Source organism: Pelodiscus sinensis, chromosome 1, assembly GCF_049634645.1.
Source record: "Pelodiscus sinensis isolate JC-2024 chromosome 1, ASM4963464v1, whole genome shotgun sequence".
Taxonomy (NCBI): Eukaryota; Metazoa; Chordata; order Testudines; family Trionychidae; genus Pelodiscus; species Pelodiscus sinensis.
In genome coordinates, this window is record NC_134711.1 from 123,716,484 (window position 1) to 123,736,560 (window position 20,077).

At 42.1% G+C, this 20,077-nt stretch overlaps 1 protein-coding gene across 1 annotated transcript; it reads left to right on the forward strand.

Annotated features, from left to right (window-relative positions):
- Window positions 1–1,625: 1,625 nt before the first annotated feature.
- Window positions 1,626–19,789, forward strand: LOC102448347 (uroplakin-2). Its single transcript, XM_006127748.3, has 5 exons — window positions 1,626–1,783; window positions 7,532–7,687; window positions 10,865–11,102; window positions 13,424–13,503; window positions 16,772–19,789. Exons 1-5 carry the CDS (start codon window positions 1,702–1,704, stop codon window positions 16,912–16,914), a joined length of 699 nt encoding a protein of 232 aa, XP_006127810.2. The 5' UTR covers window positions 1,626–1,701; the 3' UTR covers window positions 16,915–19,789.
- Window positions 19,790–20,077: the final 288 nt, after the last annotated feature.

Sequence of the window (20,077 nt, forward strand, 5' to 3'; positions counted from 1 at the left end):
AGCGCTGGAGTGGAATGTAGCAGACATTCTTTGCTAGCAACACTACCTTACTCCACACTTTTTTTTTCCTCTTAAAAAATGTAAACGTATGCAGTGATGCCTACAAAACTGTGACAATGGTGAGGTAGCTGTTGTACCGTGTTTGCTGATTATTACACTTATCATAATTGTCTTCCTGTTACACAGTGCTTTGCTCAACCCCATCTGTTTGCCTCGCACAAATAGGCCCTGATCTCTGATAGGGGCCCAAAAGGCACTACCACAATACAAATAACTATTAATAACCATTTCACCAATTGATAGTCTTGATGGAATTTACATAAACAAAATAAGATTATCCACACTGGAATTTAGCTACTGCACTGGGATTGGCACTTCCATTTTGTGCCATGTGAACCTTGTTGAGCAGAATTGGATTTCTTTTTTTTCCACCCCTTTCAGGTAACAATTCAGAGGGTAAACTTCCATTTACTCAGTTTCAGTTCGATCCTGATGAATTTCCAGCACCAATACCTTCATAGCGCCCCACTTAGCTTGAAGGCCTTCAGTCCTAGCTAAAGAAAGTATTCTTGATCCAAAAGTGGTGTGGAACATTTGACTTTCATTCTATGTTCAGCTTCATCAAAAATCTAGCTAGAAGTTCTGAGCAATTGCCTCCAATGCCTTTGTTTTTTCTGGAGGAAATCATCCAGGCTTCCTCACTCTACCTAGTTCAGAGCAATATTCACTAATTCCAGAAAACGGGTACGTTATTTTTTCACCACACTGTTGAGCATAAAGTACATATAGAAACTGCTCTTACAGACTTCAGTATAATATATTGAGAAAAACCTTCTTGCTTACTACATGGATTTTGTCCCACCTTTTGTTTGGAAGTTGTAGGAATACATTTCTATGTCGTGGGTATTGTTCTCATACCTATGGTATAGAGATCTCATATTTTCTTAATCTTTTGAGGGTAGACCTAGAGAAGCTCTGGATATGGTCCTTAGGCCTTGCTTTATAAAATGACTAAAGTTGGTCAAAAAATATGATATAGTATTTATAGCTGAGTAAAGGATATATCTCATCTTTTCAAATGGACAGAAATTAAGTAAACCAATGCTGACTCTTAGATTGTAGGTTCTTCTTACATTGTTTCCTTTTCACCTGGGTGCTTTATGGAAGATATGATAGCACAGAAAGTTTTGGGTAGGTTCATCACTACACATTTTACATCGGTTGCGTGCATCATCTTTAACACAAACATCTTCTGTTTCATTTAAGGATGAAATGGGGCTGTGATCCATTTCACAGAGAAAATGTTAGCTCCATGTTATAAATTATTTTTCATGTAAAGCTCTCTGTGCAGATTGGTCATTGCCAGTGGGCAGACGTCCTCCTCTCACTACTCTTGGGCATTTGGGCCCAGATCCAAGAAAGAATTGAAGCCCTTACTTCTAAATCCTTTACTGGATTTAGTTCTTAAAGTTCCCATTACCTTTACACCCATGTTGTTGCCTCACTATGTGACAAGAATTGCAGCTTTATCTAATACATGCATCTCCCTTGTCTCTACTCTTCCTTTTCTCCCATCCCCCTTCCATGCACCTGTTTAATGAATGTAAATCCCTCCCACTTTTCCAAGGCAGAAAATCTACAGACCAAGAAACCTACTTCTCAGTTGCCCATTAAGCTAGTCTAATCCCTTCACATACAGCAATGAAGCTAATTCATCTGATTTGCTTTGCTGGCTGCCTTGGAATAGGATGGGCTGTTCAACTGTCCAGTTTAGACAAAATCTGTAAGTACCAAAATGTTTGTTTCAGCAGTAATCAGTGACATTGACTTTTATGCTTTGAATTAATGTGTTTATCTTTAGTAATGCTCAGCTGAATTGCATCAAGGTTTACATGAACAGAAAATAATATTGTAATATTTATATTTTATTGTTTACATAGAGCTGTACATAAAGGAGTTTTACAAGCAAATAAATGTCTTTATAAGAAAACATACTTATTTGCTACATGAAATCTTGATTGCAAAACATAATTCTATTTGGTACAGAATTTTGAACCATTTCAGGCCAAATTCTGCCATTATTTAAACCAGCATAGATCTGAAGTATCTCCATGAACTTCAGCTTCCACTGATATAGTGTGGGCAAGAAATTACACCTTTCCCTCAAAAAATGTACCAGGACATATAGCTCTATGCATGCAAATGTCACTATATAGAACAGTAAGAATAGGTAGTATTAATAAAGTTAATATTAAATCAAGTTACTCTGGATTTGCACAGGTGTAACTGAGAAAAGAATTTTGTCCTTGACATCTGATATTTGTGTGTGTATTGACAAAAAAAAAAAAAAAAATCCATGGTACATGATTCAACCTGAATAATAGGCCAAAAGAAGCTAGCTACATTGAAGTCAAAATAAAAAATATTGTGTTAAGAAACAGCCAGAGTGTTTGATCTCCTTTCTCCTGATGTAGTTGGTAAGAAGAAGAAAGGAAAATAAACCTGAGATACAATATATAAGTGTGTTGCAGTAAAAATCTTGTAATTCAGCAGTATCTGTCACACTGATCATAACACTCCCAAACTATTTTCCAAAGGGTTATAAAATACTACAGACAGGAAAGTTGTTGGTAACGTTCTTCACTGTCTTAATCAAGGGGAGATAAATAGTGCACGCTTACGAGAAATGTGTAAAGTCACTTATTTAAATAAGCATTTTTGTTATTAGAGTGCAAATAGGGCAGATAGAGACCTTATTATTCTCTATAGGAGCATGACATGTTACAGCTCAAACAAACACACCTATTCTTCACCCTTTTCTTCACCCCTAATTCAGTATTCCTATAGAGCTTGATTTTCAGAAGTCATCGGAGCTACAGGTACTCAGTGCTTCTGAAAATTAAGTCCACTGCATATTTCATTATGCATATAATAATGTGCTCATTTAGCATCCAATCCAATACTGACTGAAGTCAATGAGAGACGTTCCACTAATTTTAACAGGCATTGGATCAGGTCTTTGATGAGTGATATGTACATTCGTTACAACTTTTTTTATTCTTTCTGAATGAAAGGAAGCATTAGAATATAATATATTGTTAGTATGACCTTATTTATTTTTACATTTGGGGCCATACATTTGTCTGTGATACCAGCACAAGCCCAAAGTAAGGCCCTGGAAAATAATCAAGTTGCTCTGGGTTTATATTCAGAGTTGAGCCCAGCCCTTTGCCTCCAGCCCTGCAATCTTCAAGCAAGACACATTCCATGGGCAATTTGCCTAGGGAATGAAAGATCAGGGCCTTCAGAATTCTACTATAAATTTGAAATAGTTTGTCTGTCCAAGAACTCCTAAACAGTAAGGGCTAGGATCACCAAATTCAGTATACAGCTTCTTATCTTAACTTAAAACAAGGTAGAGGTTTTATGATGTCAGAACAATGGGATATGCCTGGAACTGGATTGCTTCTCATAAAATCATACATTAAAAAGAGAGAGAGACTCACTAGGCAGGTGAAATGGGCTGGCTGGGGGGGAGGGGGTGCTTTGCCCCACCCAGAACTACTCCAGCCCTGAGCCTCCCATTCCCCAGGTGCCCTTTAGAGAGGGTGGAGGGGCTAAACCCCCTGTACCCTGATTTGTACAGAGACATGGTTTGCTGTTCCCCTTCATCAGGGAGCCTGGGGAAATGCAAAGTTTGCTGCATTCCTCACTCTGGCTGGGGATCACAGGGTGCAGACAAACCTGGACCTGCCCCAGCTGTTCGACATGCACCTCTTCCATGGCTGTGCCGGGCTGAAATTACAGCTGCCATGAAGAGGTGCTTCTCACCAGGCTCCAAGCTGCTGCAGTGAGAGAGGGCTGGGGTTGTCCTCTCTCTCCGGGCAGTCTGCATACTGAACCCTTCATCCTCACCCCAGGCCAATGATTTAAATTAAGCACATACATTTCATTTTATTTTTCCAAAAACCAAAAATGAATGAGTTAAGGTCCCAAACAACAGTGGTTAAATCTTCTGGTAACAAAATAAACAAAATTGAAATCAGAGAGGCGAGGACAGGTGGTTGAGGTAATTGCTTTTAGTGGGGCAATTTGTGTCAGTGGAAGAAACAAGCTTTCAAGCTACATAGAGCTCTTGGTCAGACCTGGGAAAGGGACTACCAGAGAGTCACAGCATAACGTAAGGTGTAACAGATGCTGGGAGTTCCTGTCCCAGACCTGAAGAAGAGCTCTGTGTAGCTCCAAAGCTGGTCTCTCACCACTAAAAAATGGTTCAATACATATGATCACCACACCCACAGGGCTACAGCTGCATTGCATACAACAACGGAAATCAGTACATCAGAATGCAAAAAGAAAAAGACTTTATAGTAGGACAAAGGGCCAGAGGCCACATAGGCTGTGTCCAGACTCCATGCCTCCGTCGACGGAGGCATGTAGATTAGCCAGATCGGAAGAGGGAAATGAAGCTGCGATTAAAATAATCGCGGCTTCATTTAAATTTAAATGGCTGCCCCGATCTGCCGATCAGCTGTTTGTCGGCAGATCGGGAGAGTCTGGACGCGATGCCCCGACAAAGAAGCCTTTCTTCATCGACACAGGTAAACCTGGTTTCACGAGGCTTACCTGTGTCGATGAAGAAAGGCTTCTTTGTCGGGGCATCGCGTCCAGACTCTCCCGATCTGCCGACAAACAGCTGATCGGCAGATCGGGGCAGCCATTTAAATGTAAATGAAGCCGCGATTATTTTAATCGCGGCTTCATTTCCCTCTTCCGATCTGGCTAATCTACATGCCTCCGTCGACGGAGGCATGGAGTCTGGACACAGCCATAGAGAGAGGAGTGATCTGGCTCACATAGCATCAGGCTGACTAGACTGCTGTACCTGTTCTTCCAGCAAGCAAAGGAAAGCTTTATCTCACATGTGGCTTAGGGGAATACTGTCAGGTTAAAAGTCACTTGGGGGGAAAAAAAAACCCAGTCATTACTTGTATGACTAGCAGTACATTAGAGCAGTGGTTCTTAGGCAGGGGGCTGGGTCCTCCTGGGAAGCTGCAAGAAGGTTTCAGGGGGTCTTCCAAGTATGGCCAGCATTAGATTTGCTGGGGTTCAGGGCAGAAAGCTGGAGCGCCATCACCAGAGCTGAAGCCTGAGCAACTTAGCTTTGAGGGGGCCTCTGTAGCTTGGGGCTCCAGGCAATTGACCTTCATACTACCCCCTAACACCGGCCCTGGCTTTTACATGCAGTAAAACAGTTATTATGGCACAAGTGAGCTACCAAACTTTTAAAGCAGGGGTGGGGTACCTAAGGCCTGGGGGCCGGGTCTGGTCCCTGGCATGCTTGGAGCCAAGCCCTGAGGCTCAGGACCTCTTCTCCAGCATTGGGGAGCCCACACTCAAGTTCCAGCCTCATCATCATCTCCCCTTTGGGAAGGAGCATAAAATCTACTAGTCTGGGGCCCCCCGGGCTCTGGTGTGGAAGGGGAATGTGGGGAGAGTCTTTCTCCTTCTCAGTTGGGGACCATGCTGGCGAGGGTTGCTTTTTTTTTTTTTTTTTTTTGCTTTTCATTTGTGTGGGGCCCCCAACTGATTTTTCTGTGGGTCAGCAGCTTTCAACCCCAAAAAGGTTCTCCACCCCTTGTTTAAACCATGTTGCAGAGTGGAGTGGGGGAGGGGGTGCAAGGTTCCCTCTAAGCTGTATGGCAGCACAGCCCCACAGCCTCTTAATCAGCCCCACCCAGCCAGGGGCTCCGGGAGGGCTGATTAAGCAACTGTGGGGCTGTGCTGCCACACAGCTTAGGCCAGGGAAATGTGTGTGGGTGTGTGTGTGTGGGTGAGGGGGGGTCAGAGAGAAAAAGGATGAGAACCCCTGCATTAGAGAATATTAAAGGCCTGATTCTCCACTCTGTTACATTCGTTTTAGGCCCCAGTTCAGCAACATACTAAACATGTGCGTCACTTTACGCATATGAGTTGTCTCTCTGAAATCAACATGCGTTCTCATGGAATTAAAAGATACACACAACCCCACTAAACTGCAGCCTCCTGTCAGATAGCTTCAGTGACATCTGGGAACAGCCAGCCCTAAAAACATACAATTTATTTTCCATATTGCAGTTTTAAATTGTGTGATACCTGTATAATTAAGCTGGCATCTGGCATAACAAGTAGCTGAAACCCTATTTAGTGGGGAGGAAAGAGGTTATTAAAAATATAAAGAGTTGATTTTAAGTTTATAGAAGCTGATGTTTAAACTATCTATAATACTAATGCTTATATATACAAGTGCCTCTCACTATAAACTGACCTGCTACTGACTCCATAGAATATCTACACACAGAGCTTGAAAACTAAATTGTCTAACTGCAAGTAAGAAAATTTCCCAGAGAGTTGGCAACAGCTTCTGAAAAATCTAAAATTGGTTTTTTATTTTAAAGGTTCTGGATGAATGGTTATGCAGAAAATAATGAAAGCCAGTGCAATGCTGTCTTCCTAAATTGGCTGTCAGACAGCCCCAGTGCCTCTGCTGCTGCTTCGAGATCCCTCAAAGCAGCAACCAAGTAAACATTGACCACCTCAGATTTCATAGCTGCAGTTCAAAGCCATGTGGGCAACAATGTAGCTAATAAGAATTAAATGAGGTTCATTCTGCAGCTGCTTGGGAAAGTAGTGGGCATCAGCAATGAAAGGTGCTAGGACTATTTGCAGGGAAGAAGACTGAAAAGCAGACTGGAGGAGAGGTGAACTAGTAGCAAAAACACATACATCTCACCAGCTGAGGGAAAAATGGAATGGTGGAGGTTTTACCACCCCTCGCGCATTCCTTCTAGGTAGGACCAAGCACTGTCTAGAATCTAGATCATCCCTGATAGCAGGTTGGATAGACATCTCTCAAATATCTTCAGTGATGGAGGTTCCATAACCTCCCTAGGCAATTTATTCCCATGTTTAACCACCCTGACAGTTAGGAAGTTTTTCAACATAGATATAATTATTGCTTTTTATATCATCAGAGGGTTGTGGCAGAACAAGATGAGGTATGCCCCACACAAGAGAGGCCTCTGCAGTGTGCCTAGCCACATATATACCCAGAGAAGAACTCAAAACCAGTTTAGTTAGTTTAGTAGTAACCAGTAACCAAAGTTTCATGGGTGCAGTCATCTAATTAAAATAACTAAAATTCTCTCCTAAATATTTGACCTTGTTCCTTGAGTGCTGGAAGCAATAAAAACATAAGAAAAGAAATATAGCACAAGATAAATAGCAAAGCTGTTCCAAAATTGTCCATCAGAACATTTTTACAATACAAAATGGCTTTTCAATTAAATGAAAGTTCTTGTGAAAACTTTTCCATTTTGTTGAATCATTATGTTTTTCATCAACCCCTCAACCTGAAAAAGTCGATGAAAATAAAAAATGATGTCCCCTTCAGCTTTATGATACGAATATCCATTAGCTAAATTTCCTGATCATCATGTATTTACATAGAAACAAATTTGCTCTAACACTCTTTTTTCCCCTTCATTTTCAGCACTAGATTTCTTTCCAAATGCAAGCCTCATTTTAGCAGCAAGAATGAGTACATCCTTCATTGTTAATATTCCAAAGTGTATTTCTTCCTCTCAATTCACACCCACCACGATTAGACCTGCAGTAGCGATTGTTGGTGATAAAGTTGCTATGCCAGGTATGAAGTATTCTTGATTTTTCTTTCTTTGATGGGTCAATTCTTTTAACTTGTCGTTTGTTTTATTGCTTAAAAAGCATGACAAACTGACAGCCTCAAAAGCCAAAGTCCTCCAGACAGCCACAGAACACCAGAGAGAGTATGAGCAACAACACTGCAAGCTTCCTCGATGCCTCATTGATGTGATTCAACCATGACTCAGGACAATTTCTATGTGAGACAGGGCAGCTTGATCTACATGCCCATCAATCCTTGCCTTTTAGTGGGACTGTCAAAAAGGTGGGCAATTATGGTTAGGTAGCTTTTTTTTTTTTTTTAAAATAGAGCCACTTGTTCAGCAGCAACTGAACTGATACCAGCAGATCACATCAAACAATCCATTGCCTTCAGATAGCAATGACTTCTAGTCACTACAGTAAAACTCCAATTGTCCGGCATCCAGTGGTCCAGCACTCCCACTAGTCCGGCACCAAATGGAACCCGGAAGTGCTCCGGCCAGCCGGACAATTGGAGCTGCTCCACGCCGCTTCCTCAAGTCCACTGCTGAAACTGACCAGCTGCAGACCTGGGGAAGCGGTGCAGAGCAGAGCAGCTGGGGTGCTGCCGGGTTGGTCCCGCAGTGCCGCTCAGGTGAGGGGCAGCACCCCAGCTGCTCTGCCCCAGGGCTTCCCCAAGTCCGCCGCTGCTGAAACTGACCAGCGGCGGACTTGGAGAAGGGCAGGCAGAGCAGCTGGGGTGCTGCCCGGTTGGTCCCATAGCACCACCCCTGAGCCGGGCCAACCTGGCAGCACTCCAGCTGCTCTGCCCCAGGGCTTCCCCAAGTCTGCCCCTGGTCACAGCGGCGGACTTGGGGAAGCCCTGGGGCAGAGCAGCTGGGGTGCTGCTGGGTTGGTCCTGCAGCGCTGCCCCTCACCAGCACTTGGTTTGCCCCACGCCGCGCCATTCCCCGCCTTACCCTCCCCCCCGACACTTCACTGCCCCCCTGCCAGAGTACCTCCTGATACTCCGGCATATCCGATAATCCAGCACCCCCTGGGTCCCAAAGGTGCCGGATTATCAGAAGTCTGCTGTATAGTAGTAATCCTGGCTGGATTTCAGTATTGAGTTTAATGGAATCCAGGCTAGTTCTGTGTCATTTTTGCATATTGTTCCATAATGTTCAATGCCAGGGTCACTAGAAAGTGTCACTTAAAGGTGCTAAGGACCTAAAGCAGAATAATTCCCAATTATTTTTGAGCGCACGCTGCCATCCTTTTTGTGATGCACTGGCCAATAATCACTTTTATCTGGCCTCCACCTATATCCACGTGCCTTGTTCTGACACATGGTTTTTTTTTTTTCCTTCCTATTTGTTCTCCCTCTCTGGCATGCCCTCTCTCATGTCTCCATTCTTTCTTCTCCTTTTCATCTGCTTTTCTTTCCTTCTTATTTCTGGTTCTTAAAACTAAACTGTTGCTCCTTTTTGAATGGGCTTTTCTTGTTCCTCTATTCCAGTTCCCACCCTTGGGTTTGTGTGGGCATCCTCAGTGACTTTGTAAGGCAAGGATGTAGGCACCATAACTGTGTCCTATAATTGCTTTGAACTCCCTGACCATGGCTGTGGCTCTTAGGGACAACTAGTCAGAAAATTTTTGTTTAAGAAAAAAAGTGAAATCTTTTTTCAAAGACAATTTTCATTGAAGTTTTTTCTGTCTGTTCTTCCTGCAAGTACAGGCAGTCCCTGGGTTACGTACAAGATAGGGACTATAGGTTTGTTCTTAAGTTGAATTTGTATGTAAGTCGGAACTGGTACATATTGTATGGGAAACTCTAGCCAAACATTTCTCCAGAGCTCAGTTTTATTCTCCCACACCTCACTTCCCTCAGTCCTTTATTCTCAAGCTAAGGTGTCTGCTGAGAAAAGCCGCTCCGCGTCTCCCTGGTCTGCAGGGGGCGGGGCACTAGCTTCGCGTCTCCCTGGTCTGCTGGGGGGAAGCAGCTAGTGTGGGGTTGCCTCACCCCGTTTGTAAGTAGGGATCCGATGTAAGTCGGATCCATGTAACCCGGGGACTGCCTGTAGTCTTGTTACCCAGTTCACAATCTATAGATGCCCATACTGCTCAGTCCATACATCTACTGTGGTCCCTGGCTAATCACAATGTTGCTTTGTCCATGCATCATGGCTGGGGGCTGTGAATTATGTGCACACTATAATATTGGGAGAGAAAAATCAGTTTCAATTTTCAGTTCTAGTTTCACAATATCCCTTCTTCCCTTATTAGTACAGACAAGGACTTGTACCTTGCACTTGGTCCCTGGGAAAGAGGCAGGACATAGTTGTTCTGGCCCAGGAATAAAGAACAGGGACTGAATTATGACTAAATCCCAACTCAGATCCTGCTTCCTGTTTGCTCCATGGAAGATATAAGCTGTGCCAACCTTTTCCCCTGCAACCTACTTTCCCCTTTCTAGGTATGTCTAGACTACATTGTTTTTTCAAAAAAAAAAAAAAATAAAAAGCCCTTTTTTAAAAAAAAAAACTTCAACTGCATCCACACTGCAATTGCGTTCTTTTGAAATTAAATCGAAAGAATGCCGGGTTTTTCTCGACATTGGTAAATCTCAAATTACGAGTAAGAACGCCTTTTTCGAAAGAGCTCTTTCAAAAAAAGGCGTGTGTAGACGCAGAACATGGACATTTTTCAAAAGAAGAGTCAATAAAAAAGCACATGTGCCCTGGTGGCCATTCTGTGCATAGCAATCAGGGCTTTCTTTTGAGAGAGTGACCATGCAGTCTGAACACTGTCTTTCGAAAAAGCAGATCGCTTTTTTGATCTGGTTTTGAGGTGTGGATGCTCTCTTTTGAAAGAAGCTTTTTCAAAAGAGCTCTTTCAACAAAGCTTCTTTCAAAAGAAGCTTGCAGTCTAGATGTACAGCTCATCTTGTGCCAATGCTCTATCCACTTCTTGCCTATCTACACTCATGAGGGAATAACTTCTACTTCCAGGTACTACTTCTTCCACACACTGCACCCCATGTTGCTACACAGGGAATAGAAAGGGGCACCTTAGGGTTCCTTACTCCCGTGTATAGGATACTTGAGGCTTTAGTATCCACAGAGTTGGTAATAGGTTATGGTCTTGCTGCATTGATTTGTCATGTGATTAAAGTGTAGTTTTTATGCTGTCCTTTTTCAAGCTGTGACAGACACCAATCAGATCCAATCCCTCCGCTCTTCCTCTACTGCCCAAGTTTACTTTGCGGGAGAATTCAAGAGTGTCTCATGTAGGATAGCCAGGGATCTTGTGAGCATGGACATTGATGATGGGAACTACAAGCTGACCACAGTCGTAGGCTACCAGGTGGGGGTAGAAGTCTGTGAAAAAACTAAAGGCCCCTTCTGCAATCAAGCCCTTCAGCCATCGTCGGTTTACAGGTACTGTATGAGCCAACTAAAATATTAAACTTTGATAAGTCAGTGCTCTCACACAAGCAGACGCTGGCAACATTACAGCACAAGGGGGTTTTCTTTCTTTAGCAAATATAAAAAAGGATTTTTTTTTAAGCATGCTAGGGTCAGGGTTGTTTAAGAGTTGTTTCCTGAATTGTAGCTGAAATAACTGACCTGTACAGGGCAGGAGAGATGCACTCCAAAAAATGCAACTTACTTACTTCTGACTCATGGTTCCTAGTGTTTAATCAGTTTTGACAAATATCTGAACTCAAAAAACATTGACAGAGTTTTGAAATTATGAAAATGTTTTGTTTTGACATTTTCTAAGCAAAACCATAGCCAGTTTTCTGGTTTGAAACCACATTGTTATGATAATCATAGCACATTTAAAAATATTCAAAGGATCAAAGTCAGTAGGAAACACTTCAAAGGTACTGAAACGAAACAAACCTCTACCCTCAGATATCTGGTTTGCAACATTTTTGAGACTGAGTTTTTGTCCTGATATGGGATGGGAACAGTTTTTGCAGGATAGGAAAATCATTTCTCACCCAGCTCTAGCTGAGAATTCCACTCGTAGGGAGTAGGGTGGAGTTTCAGATCTGGCATAAAGCTGGTACCCTTGCCAGCCAACCAATCTCCACTACAGACTAGATGATGTGCTGGGGAATTGAAAAAATTCTTCCAAATTCACAGCTGATTACTGTTCTTTACAGCTGACGTACATGGGGCAGCAGTTCATGCTAGACTGCAGTGGTCTCCAACCTTTTTACACCCAAGATCACTTTTTAAGTCTCAGAACAGGCGAAGATCTACTGCCCCGCCCCTTCCTTGAAGCCCCGCCTATATTACATGAGGAAATCTAATGTAAATGTACTGCGCAGGTGCGCAGTTCAGAGAGGGTTCAAGAGCTACTCTTGGAGCCCCTGAGATCTACTGGTAGATCGCGATCTACTGGTTGGTGACCACAGTGCTAGAGGGTATGATTTCTAAAGTGCACCTAGATGTCATGCACTAATTGACCCACATAGACCTGGCTGGTGTTAACTAAAAGTTCTCTTATGTGCAGTAACTGAGTGCTGTTTGAAACAGATCTATGATTATGTGCACTAAGGTGTATTTAGTACACATCAACAGAGTCTATGCAGGTCAGTGCATAACACATTGGTTCACTTTGGAAATCAAACTCTTCTAGTTCACAGCCATGTTGAATAGATAAGCCTTAGAGTTCATAGTCAACTATTACAAGTTATACCATTCTAACTTACGCTGAGGCTAAGACAAGTGCGGCTGTCTCTACATTGTGCAACTTAATGCTGTGGGAAGGTACGTAACATTGCGACTCTTTGATGGCAGGAGAAAGCTCTCTTACTGACAAAATAAAACCATCCCAAGCATTGGTGTTTTTTCACACAACCGACCAATAAAGGTTTTACTGGCAAAAGTGCTGTGCAGACATAGCCTTAAAAATGGAGTGAGTTTCCATTTTGCAAGCACATATGGGCATCTGAGTGCACAATGCCAGCTTATGGAGATGCAATGCATGCATGCATGCATTGTTTTTCTATTTTTCTTATTGTATTTTCTTCTGAAAATCAAAATGCTTTATGTAATTCCAATGCATTATCTTTAGAACCCTCTCCTCATTACCAAGTACCATAAGTGATAGTTACAACTGTAAATTCAGGCAAAAAGTTATAGGTAGGGAATGAGGTCCTGGCCTAAAACTTACCAAGTTCAATGGAAGTCTTCCCAATGTTTTCAATGGGCTTTGAATCAGGCCCACACACTGAGTTGAGAGAAATTAAATAGAGAATTCCACCTACTCGGATGAATTAAGAATGGAATGTGAAGACAGAAGAAAATGAGTGGGTATGAAGTCCAAAAGAAAGGGAGGAATAAAGCTATGCTGAATTTTGAAAAATGAGCATAGCTGCTTAGGTGAATAAGAAACAATGAGAGACCCAAACCAAAACACTGGGTCCAAAAACCCACCCTTCAAATGCAAGTGAGATTTAGACCTAAAGCCAGTTCAGCATTTTGGACATGTGCCCATCTTGATAAGGAACCATTTCAAGTAATGGTGGGATGGGAGTGAGAAGGTCCTACTTTATGAAAACAGAGAACAGGCAGTGACAGCCATTTTCTATCATAAAAAAATGGTTGCTATTGTTTATGATGGACAATATTATCCTAGGTTTAAAAACCATCCAAAGCTAACAACTGAACTAGACATACAAGGCTATTTTGTATGATCCTGATAAATATAACATCTAATGTTTATTTTTTCATGCTTATTTAAGGGTAAATTTCTTTATTTTGGATGAAAAAGCGGTAATAAGAGCACACACAGGCTGGTCAGATGTCATACAAACGAACAATGGTGAGTCCCAAACATCATGAAAAAAATTACTTCAGGTATTGTAATTAAGCTCCTGCCATTCAGACTCATAAAATCAGCCAGTTATAGGATAATAATATGCTCTGCTAAAGGTATTTTAATACTAGCTTTTCTCTGTCCAGTTCATAGCACTGTGCAGAAACTTGGGACTGGATTCTCCACTACAGTGTATCTTGCATAATCTTTTACCCTGGAAGTATTTTATATACACTTTGCAGTTAATTTACCCAGGTGTAAAAAGGACTACAAAGGAGTGGAAATCATGTGAGAAGCAGCCTCTAGTCTTATTTAATCTTATTCATCACTACAATATAAAGGTTAAATAATAGCAACTAATAATTAATCTGTTTGAGATTTAAAAATAACTAACCAATAGCTTCCTGCAGTAGGTTAGACATCTAATGCCTTATCTTCACACAAAGTTGCATGGGTTTAACTGGTTTAAGAATGAATTTAGTTAAACCAATAAAAAAGTTTGGTCAGGACAATCTTAAACTGATATATACCTGACTTACATTGAATTAGCAAAAATGGAATCTTGGCTGAATTGACATATTAGAGACACTCCACCTGGAGACTGCACCAATTTAATCATGGATTTAAAAAAACCTCAAACATTTAGGGTAAGACTTTACTGTCAGAGGTGTGACTACAGCATGGGCTAGCATATCTGTACAAGCTTTGATGAAGCTAGTATGGCTAAAATAGCAGCCAGTATGTGGCAGCATGGGCATGCCAGGGATCCTGGGCACATACTTCTATTTCTAGCATCACGGGACAGGACTCACTGCCACGGTGCCTCATGCCATGATGCCAGTATCACTGGGAATTAGATTTGCAGCAGGGCGCCTCACTCTGGCTGGCATCTCCCCCGTCACTCCGCTCTGCTTCAGGTCAGACTCTGGATCTACGTCACTCCCAGACTGTGGCATCCTCTTCAGGACACTGCCCTCCAGCAGGCTCTTAGCTTCCTTGTGGGGGTGGGGGGTGTCTCTGCCTTCCAGGGAACCCACCTGGCCTCTCAGTGACCCACTGCCAGTCATCATCTAGCCCCTTACCTCAGGGGCAAACTGCAGTCTGAAATCACCACTCATCATTAGCAAGGGGGTGTGAACCTGCTGCCTTCTCCTGCCCTGGCTGTTTCCTTGCAGCCTTAGTACACCTCAGGCAGCCTGGGAAGGAGGTCAAGCCAGAGCTCCTCAGCACTGCTCTGTCTTAGGCAGCCTCCAGCTTCCCTGGCTGCCAGATCCCTCTTGCTCCCCAGCTGGGCCCTTATTGGCAATATCAGCCTCAGTTGTGGGGCTTTGTGTTCAGCCCTCTCCCAGGGCTGGGTTTAGCCTTAAAGGGCCAGTGCAGGGCAGATGCCATGTCACAGCTAGCCTTTGCTGAATTCTACTTTCATGTTTCACTGCTACTTTTAGCTGCACTACCTAGATTAAAGCTAATGCTGGTAAATTAGTCTGTCCTGCAATTACATCTCTGATTGCACTGCACATATAACTTCAATTTAACTGGTGCAAGTTTAACTGGTGCAAGGCCTACGTACCTGAACACCTAAAAACTACATGCTTAGAGGTCTAAATAGTAGGGCTGTCAAATTATTTTTTAAAATTGCAATTAATTGCAAGATTAATCAGTTTTAATTGCACTGTTAAATGATCACAGAATACCAATTTAAATGTATAATAAATGTTTTGGATATTTTTCTACATTTTCAAATATATTGATTTCAATTACAACAGAGAAGACAAAGTGTACAGTGCTTACTTTATTGTTATTACAAATATTTACACTGTAAAAAGATAAACAAAACAGTATTTTTCAACTCACCTCATACTATGTAGTGTAATCTCTTTATCATGAAAGTTCAACTTACAGATGTAGATTTTTTTTAATAGATCTGCATTTAAAAACAAAGAATGGAAAATTTTCGAGCTTACAAATCAAAGAACCACACAAATGTTTCGTATATCTAGCATGTAAATATCACTGTAACACTGACTACTACAGGTCAATGCAAATGCCTGTTTTTACTTTCAGATGAATGAGAAGCAGGTAGCATTAACACCCATAAATATAAACAAACTTATTTATCTTGTTGAACAAGAAGTAGGACTGAGTGTACTTGCAGGCAGGGGTAACAGTAACTTACGTTTCTTTCAGGTACTGTCGTATCGCAATATCCTCTGCGGGGGGCCCTCAAGGCAGGAGGTTGAGGGGGTTGTGATATAACAGTAGATGTAAAAAATTTAAGTGTGGGGTCAATTGGAAGGGGCTCAAGGAGTGCCGGGGTCTCAGCATAGGGGGGTGAGGATGTGGGGAGTTCAGGGTAGGGGACTAGGAGTGTAGGGATTCAGGATTTAATGTTTAGGATGAGGAGGGGCGCAGGGTGTGTGTGTGTGTGTGGAGGGGGTAGCTGTTTACTGTTCCCCTTTCTGTCCCGATCAGGGGGCTCATCTAGACTACAGGGAACAGTCGAAAGAGGATATGAAAATTCCGCGGGATTTGCATATCCTCTTCCGATCGCACTTTCAAAAGCAGAGCTTTTGAAAGTGAAAGTAATTAAGACACGGCTTTTTCAGCGAACCCCCATCTCCTTTGTCGAAACGCCATGTAAACCTCCTTTTTTGAGGAAAAGCGGCTTTTCGACGAAGGGGGCAGTTCGCCAAAAAAGCCACATCTTAATTACTTTCCTGTGGAATTTGCATATCCTCTTTCGACTGGTCCATGTAATCTAGATACGCCCAGGGAGTGGGAGGAAAATGCTCAGCTCATCTGCCCCATTCTTTCCAGCCAGAGGAAGAGCAAGCAACCTTCCTATACGAATCTGGTGAGGGAGAACCTTCAGTTCCCTCCTCCTAAAGGGCACCTGGGGGGTGGATGGCTCAGAGCTGGGGCAGTCCCAGACGGAGAGGCGCCCCCAGCCAGCCCCTTTCACCTGCATGGCTGCCTTCTGCTTAGTGCAGCAGCCTTTAGCAGAGCCCCGGAAGCTGGGCTGGGAGCATGCACTGCCTCTTCCTGCAGCCCAGCACCCCCGCCACCCTTCTCCTTCTTACTGGAGTGGTGTACCATGGTGCACCGGCTTACTTTCACTCTGCTTATAGGCACTAAAGTTTTACATTGTTTTGTTAACTGTGATTGACAGCCCTACTTACATCCTCACACCATAATGCAAACGGGAAATTTGGGTTGGAAAAAATTTACCCTGATGGCTTTAACTCCCTAAACGTATTTTGTCTTTATATTTTAGTGACAACCTTCATGGCATATGATGGATCATTCATAGGGCGGGCTGGAGGAATGATAGTGATCACAGTACTGCTTTCTGTTGCTATGTTTGTGCTAGTCGTTGGCTTAATTGTAGCAGCAGCTCTTGGAGGAAAAAAATCATAAATCAAGCAAGCCAAGATTGCCTTCCAGAACATAAACGGCTACAGATCTGAATGAACTGCTTTCTGGGAATCATGAATATCTGCAATGATGAGTGCTACATTAAAGAGGGAACATAAAGAATTAGAAATAATAGAAATCAGTATTGAAGAGGTATAATGTACCAAAAACTGTATATAGCCTGATTTTACAATGTGACAATTTTTACATCAAGAGGTAATATTAGAGTTTGGCCCAAACTGAAACTTTAGATCTAAACAGCCCTGATCATTGGTTCCAAGTTGGCTTGGACCTTTCTCTAGCTAATGTAGTTTGGTGCCGTAAACTAAAATCCATCATCATTAACCCAAGACATGCAACTAGGGAGCTGTGTATCATATATGCCAAACTGCGTGACTTTTATTCTAGGAGTAACATCTCTGAGGGAACTTGGCCAGGCTTTCTATTTAAGTGTCTTAATACATCTGCGGGCTGTGTCTAGACTGGCAAGATTTTCCACAAAATCATCTGATTTTGCGGAAAACCTTGCCAGTTGTCTACACTGTCTGTTTGAATTTCCGCAAGAACACTGACGATCTCATGTAAGATCATCAGTGTTCTTGCAGAAATACTGTGCTGCTCCTGTTCGGGCAAAAGCCCTCATGCGCAAATCATTTGCGCAAGGGGGCCAGTGAAAACAGCACAGTATTGTTTTCCGCAAAAAAGCCCCGATGGCAAAAATGGCGATCGGGGCTTTTTTGCGGAAAACTGCGTCTAGATTGGCCACGGACGGTTTTCCACAAAATGTACTTTTGTGGAAAAGCATCCTGCCAATCTAGACGTGCTTTTCCGAAAATGCTTTTAATGGAAAACTTTTCCGTTAAAAGCATTTTCAGAAAATCATGCCAGTGTAGACGTAGCCCTGCTGTTCTAGTGAGGATATGATGTGCAATGGTTGATTATGGGTGCCCAGAAGGCTATGGCTCATTGTGTGTAGTGAATTTTTATTTATACCCAGGAATCAGAGGCTGCCACCTTTGAGTCTGACATTTCACATTGGCTGGACAGGATACATGGTACATTGTGCTAACTAGCATAGGAGTTGATTTTAGATGCCTGATCCTTAGAGATGCCTTCCATTCACTCAAATCCACAAGCTTCTCATTGACATCAATGAGAGCTGCAGGTCCCTGGTGTCATGACTCACAAGGCTCAAATCCTAGTATTCATAGGCCATAGAAACAACCACATTCCAACTCTCCACTTGGCAGTCTGCTGACAATGATTTACCTAAGACTCATGAACCCCAGGTTAAGCTCTGCCTTGAGGTTCATTTGGCAGAGTGCTAGAGCAGCTGATTGGGCCACTGGCTCTACTTAAGTCAGCAGCAGGAACAGGAAGCTGAACAACTGGGCTCCACTCTGGTTAGGATTATGTGCCTTGTAACTCTGGGTCTGACTTTTAGTTTGTTTCCTGCCTCTGATCTCCTGGCATCCTGACCCGTCTTGACTCTGGTTCCTGACTAGTAGTTCTGATCCCCAGTTTGTCTTCTACTCCTGATCTTCTGGTATCATTACCCAGTTGACTCTTGATTATCTACAATGATGAATACTACGTTAAAGAGGGAATATGAAGAATTATTTAGGACTCTTGTGACGGGACTTTGTCTCCCACTGCAAACTTTGACCTGGTTATTACACCCAAAATCTTTCAGGATCAGGCCCTACTATGGCATTATAGATGTTCTGATGAGTTACATGCTTTGCATATTGATCTATAGTGATAATTATTCTCCCAAAAGGTCTCTGCCGATGGCCACTCTGAAAATTTTCACTTATCCTAATGAGAATTTTCAGTACCACTAACATTGAGCGGAAAGAACTTTTATTGCTTTGAGTTGAGAGGCCTCATCTCAGTGGTCAGAATTGCTTTGATGTTTTTGTAACTGCACTCAGATGTCTGAAATTGTCCAGTTGTGAGCTTTTGGGCATATAAAGATTTTCCATTAGTATTTCCAGTATAAATAACAATACTGATAATCAAATTAAATCCTTGAGTTTTGAGCCTCTGAGGTGGTTATAGATACATTTAATTTAGTCAAGGAATATGAAAGACACCTCAAGTGATATAATGAAAGACTTCATGTAAAACAGAAATTTAAAATAGAATACTTAGTTAAAGCAAACAGGAATTATGAAATAACCATATGCTGCATTTTTATACTTGCATTCCAAAACTAAATGGTACAGCCAGGGTGGCCATTTCCTGAATAAGAATGAGTAAATAATTATTTTTCTAATGGTACCTTCATGGTGGATGAGCATGCTAATCAGTGTTCCCTGTAAGTTCTGTGCTTATGCTGCTGCTCAGGAGAAATTCCAATGCTGCCCAGCTGATTAGCAGAGTGTCCACAGCTTGGTTTGTGCTTTTCTTGGTGGTGCACATTCACACATCTCAGTGCACAAAACAAAATTTATTCCATATCTGGGTGGAAACAAATCTGCACATAGATGGAAAAAATTAGAGAGAACATTGATGATAATCTAAAATTAACGTGTTATCCTTTAAAAAATGTACAGTAACACTCTTCATTAATTTAGCATTAAGCCTACCTTTCATCATATCTATATTTTCATTGCCTTAATTAAAATACCTTCTACTCCCTCATTGGTTATTGAATGCTAAATATTGTCTTTAACAACTGCATAAATAACATTCCAAAAACTGTCAATATAGATAGCATCCTTCCAAAACATTCCCATTATGTCCAAAACTCTTGCTACAACTAAACATGTTTACAATATGGCCTGGTTTATGCCGCACAATTTATCAGACCTTCAGGCCTGAATGTGATATATCACACCTAAACTTCAGCCCCAAAACATATTCCCCACTTACATTTTATCACATTTCTATTATATTTTATATAATGTAAAAAAATACCACCTTTATACTCTACAAAGGACAAATTCCCAGTCATCATTATGTGGCGAAAGAAAAAAAAATACTGAAGAAAAAAAGAGATTGAGAAGATGGAGTCTGAGTCTAACAAAGATGTGAATATGCAGACCCTACAAAATTATACAAAAGTTCAGCCTATAACTAAGAGAGAGAGTGGGAAATGATGAAAATATTTCAGGCCAAATTCTACTCTCGGTCAAACCCATGCAAATCCACAGGGCTGGCC

Bases quoted from the DNA above. Each gene is read 5' to 3' on its own strand.
- LOC102448347 (XM_006127748.3), top strand. From the start codon at position 1,702: ATGAAGCTAATTCATCTGATTTGCTTTGCTGGCTGCCTTGGAATAGGA. The intron at 7,688-10,864 runs GTATGAAGTATT...TCCTTTTTCAAG, and splicing joins TGATAAAGTTGCTATGCCAG to CTGTGACAGACACCAATCAG. The intron at 11,103-13,423 runs GTACTGTATGAG...TGCTTATTTAAG, and splicing joins CAGCCATCGTCGGTTTACAG to GGTAAATTTCTTTATTTTGG.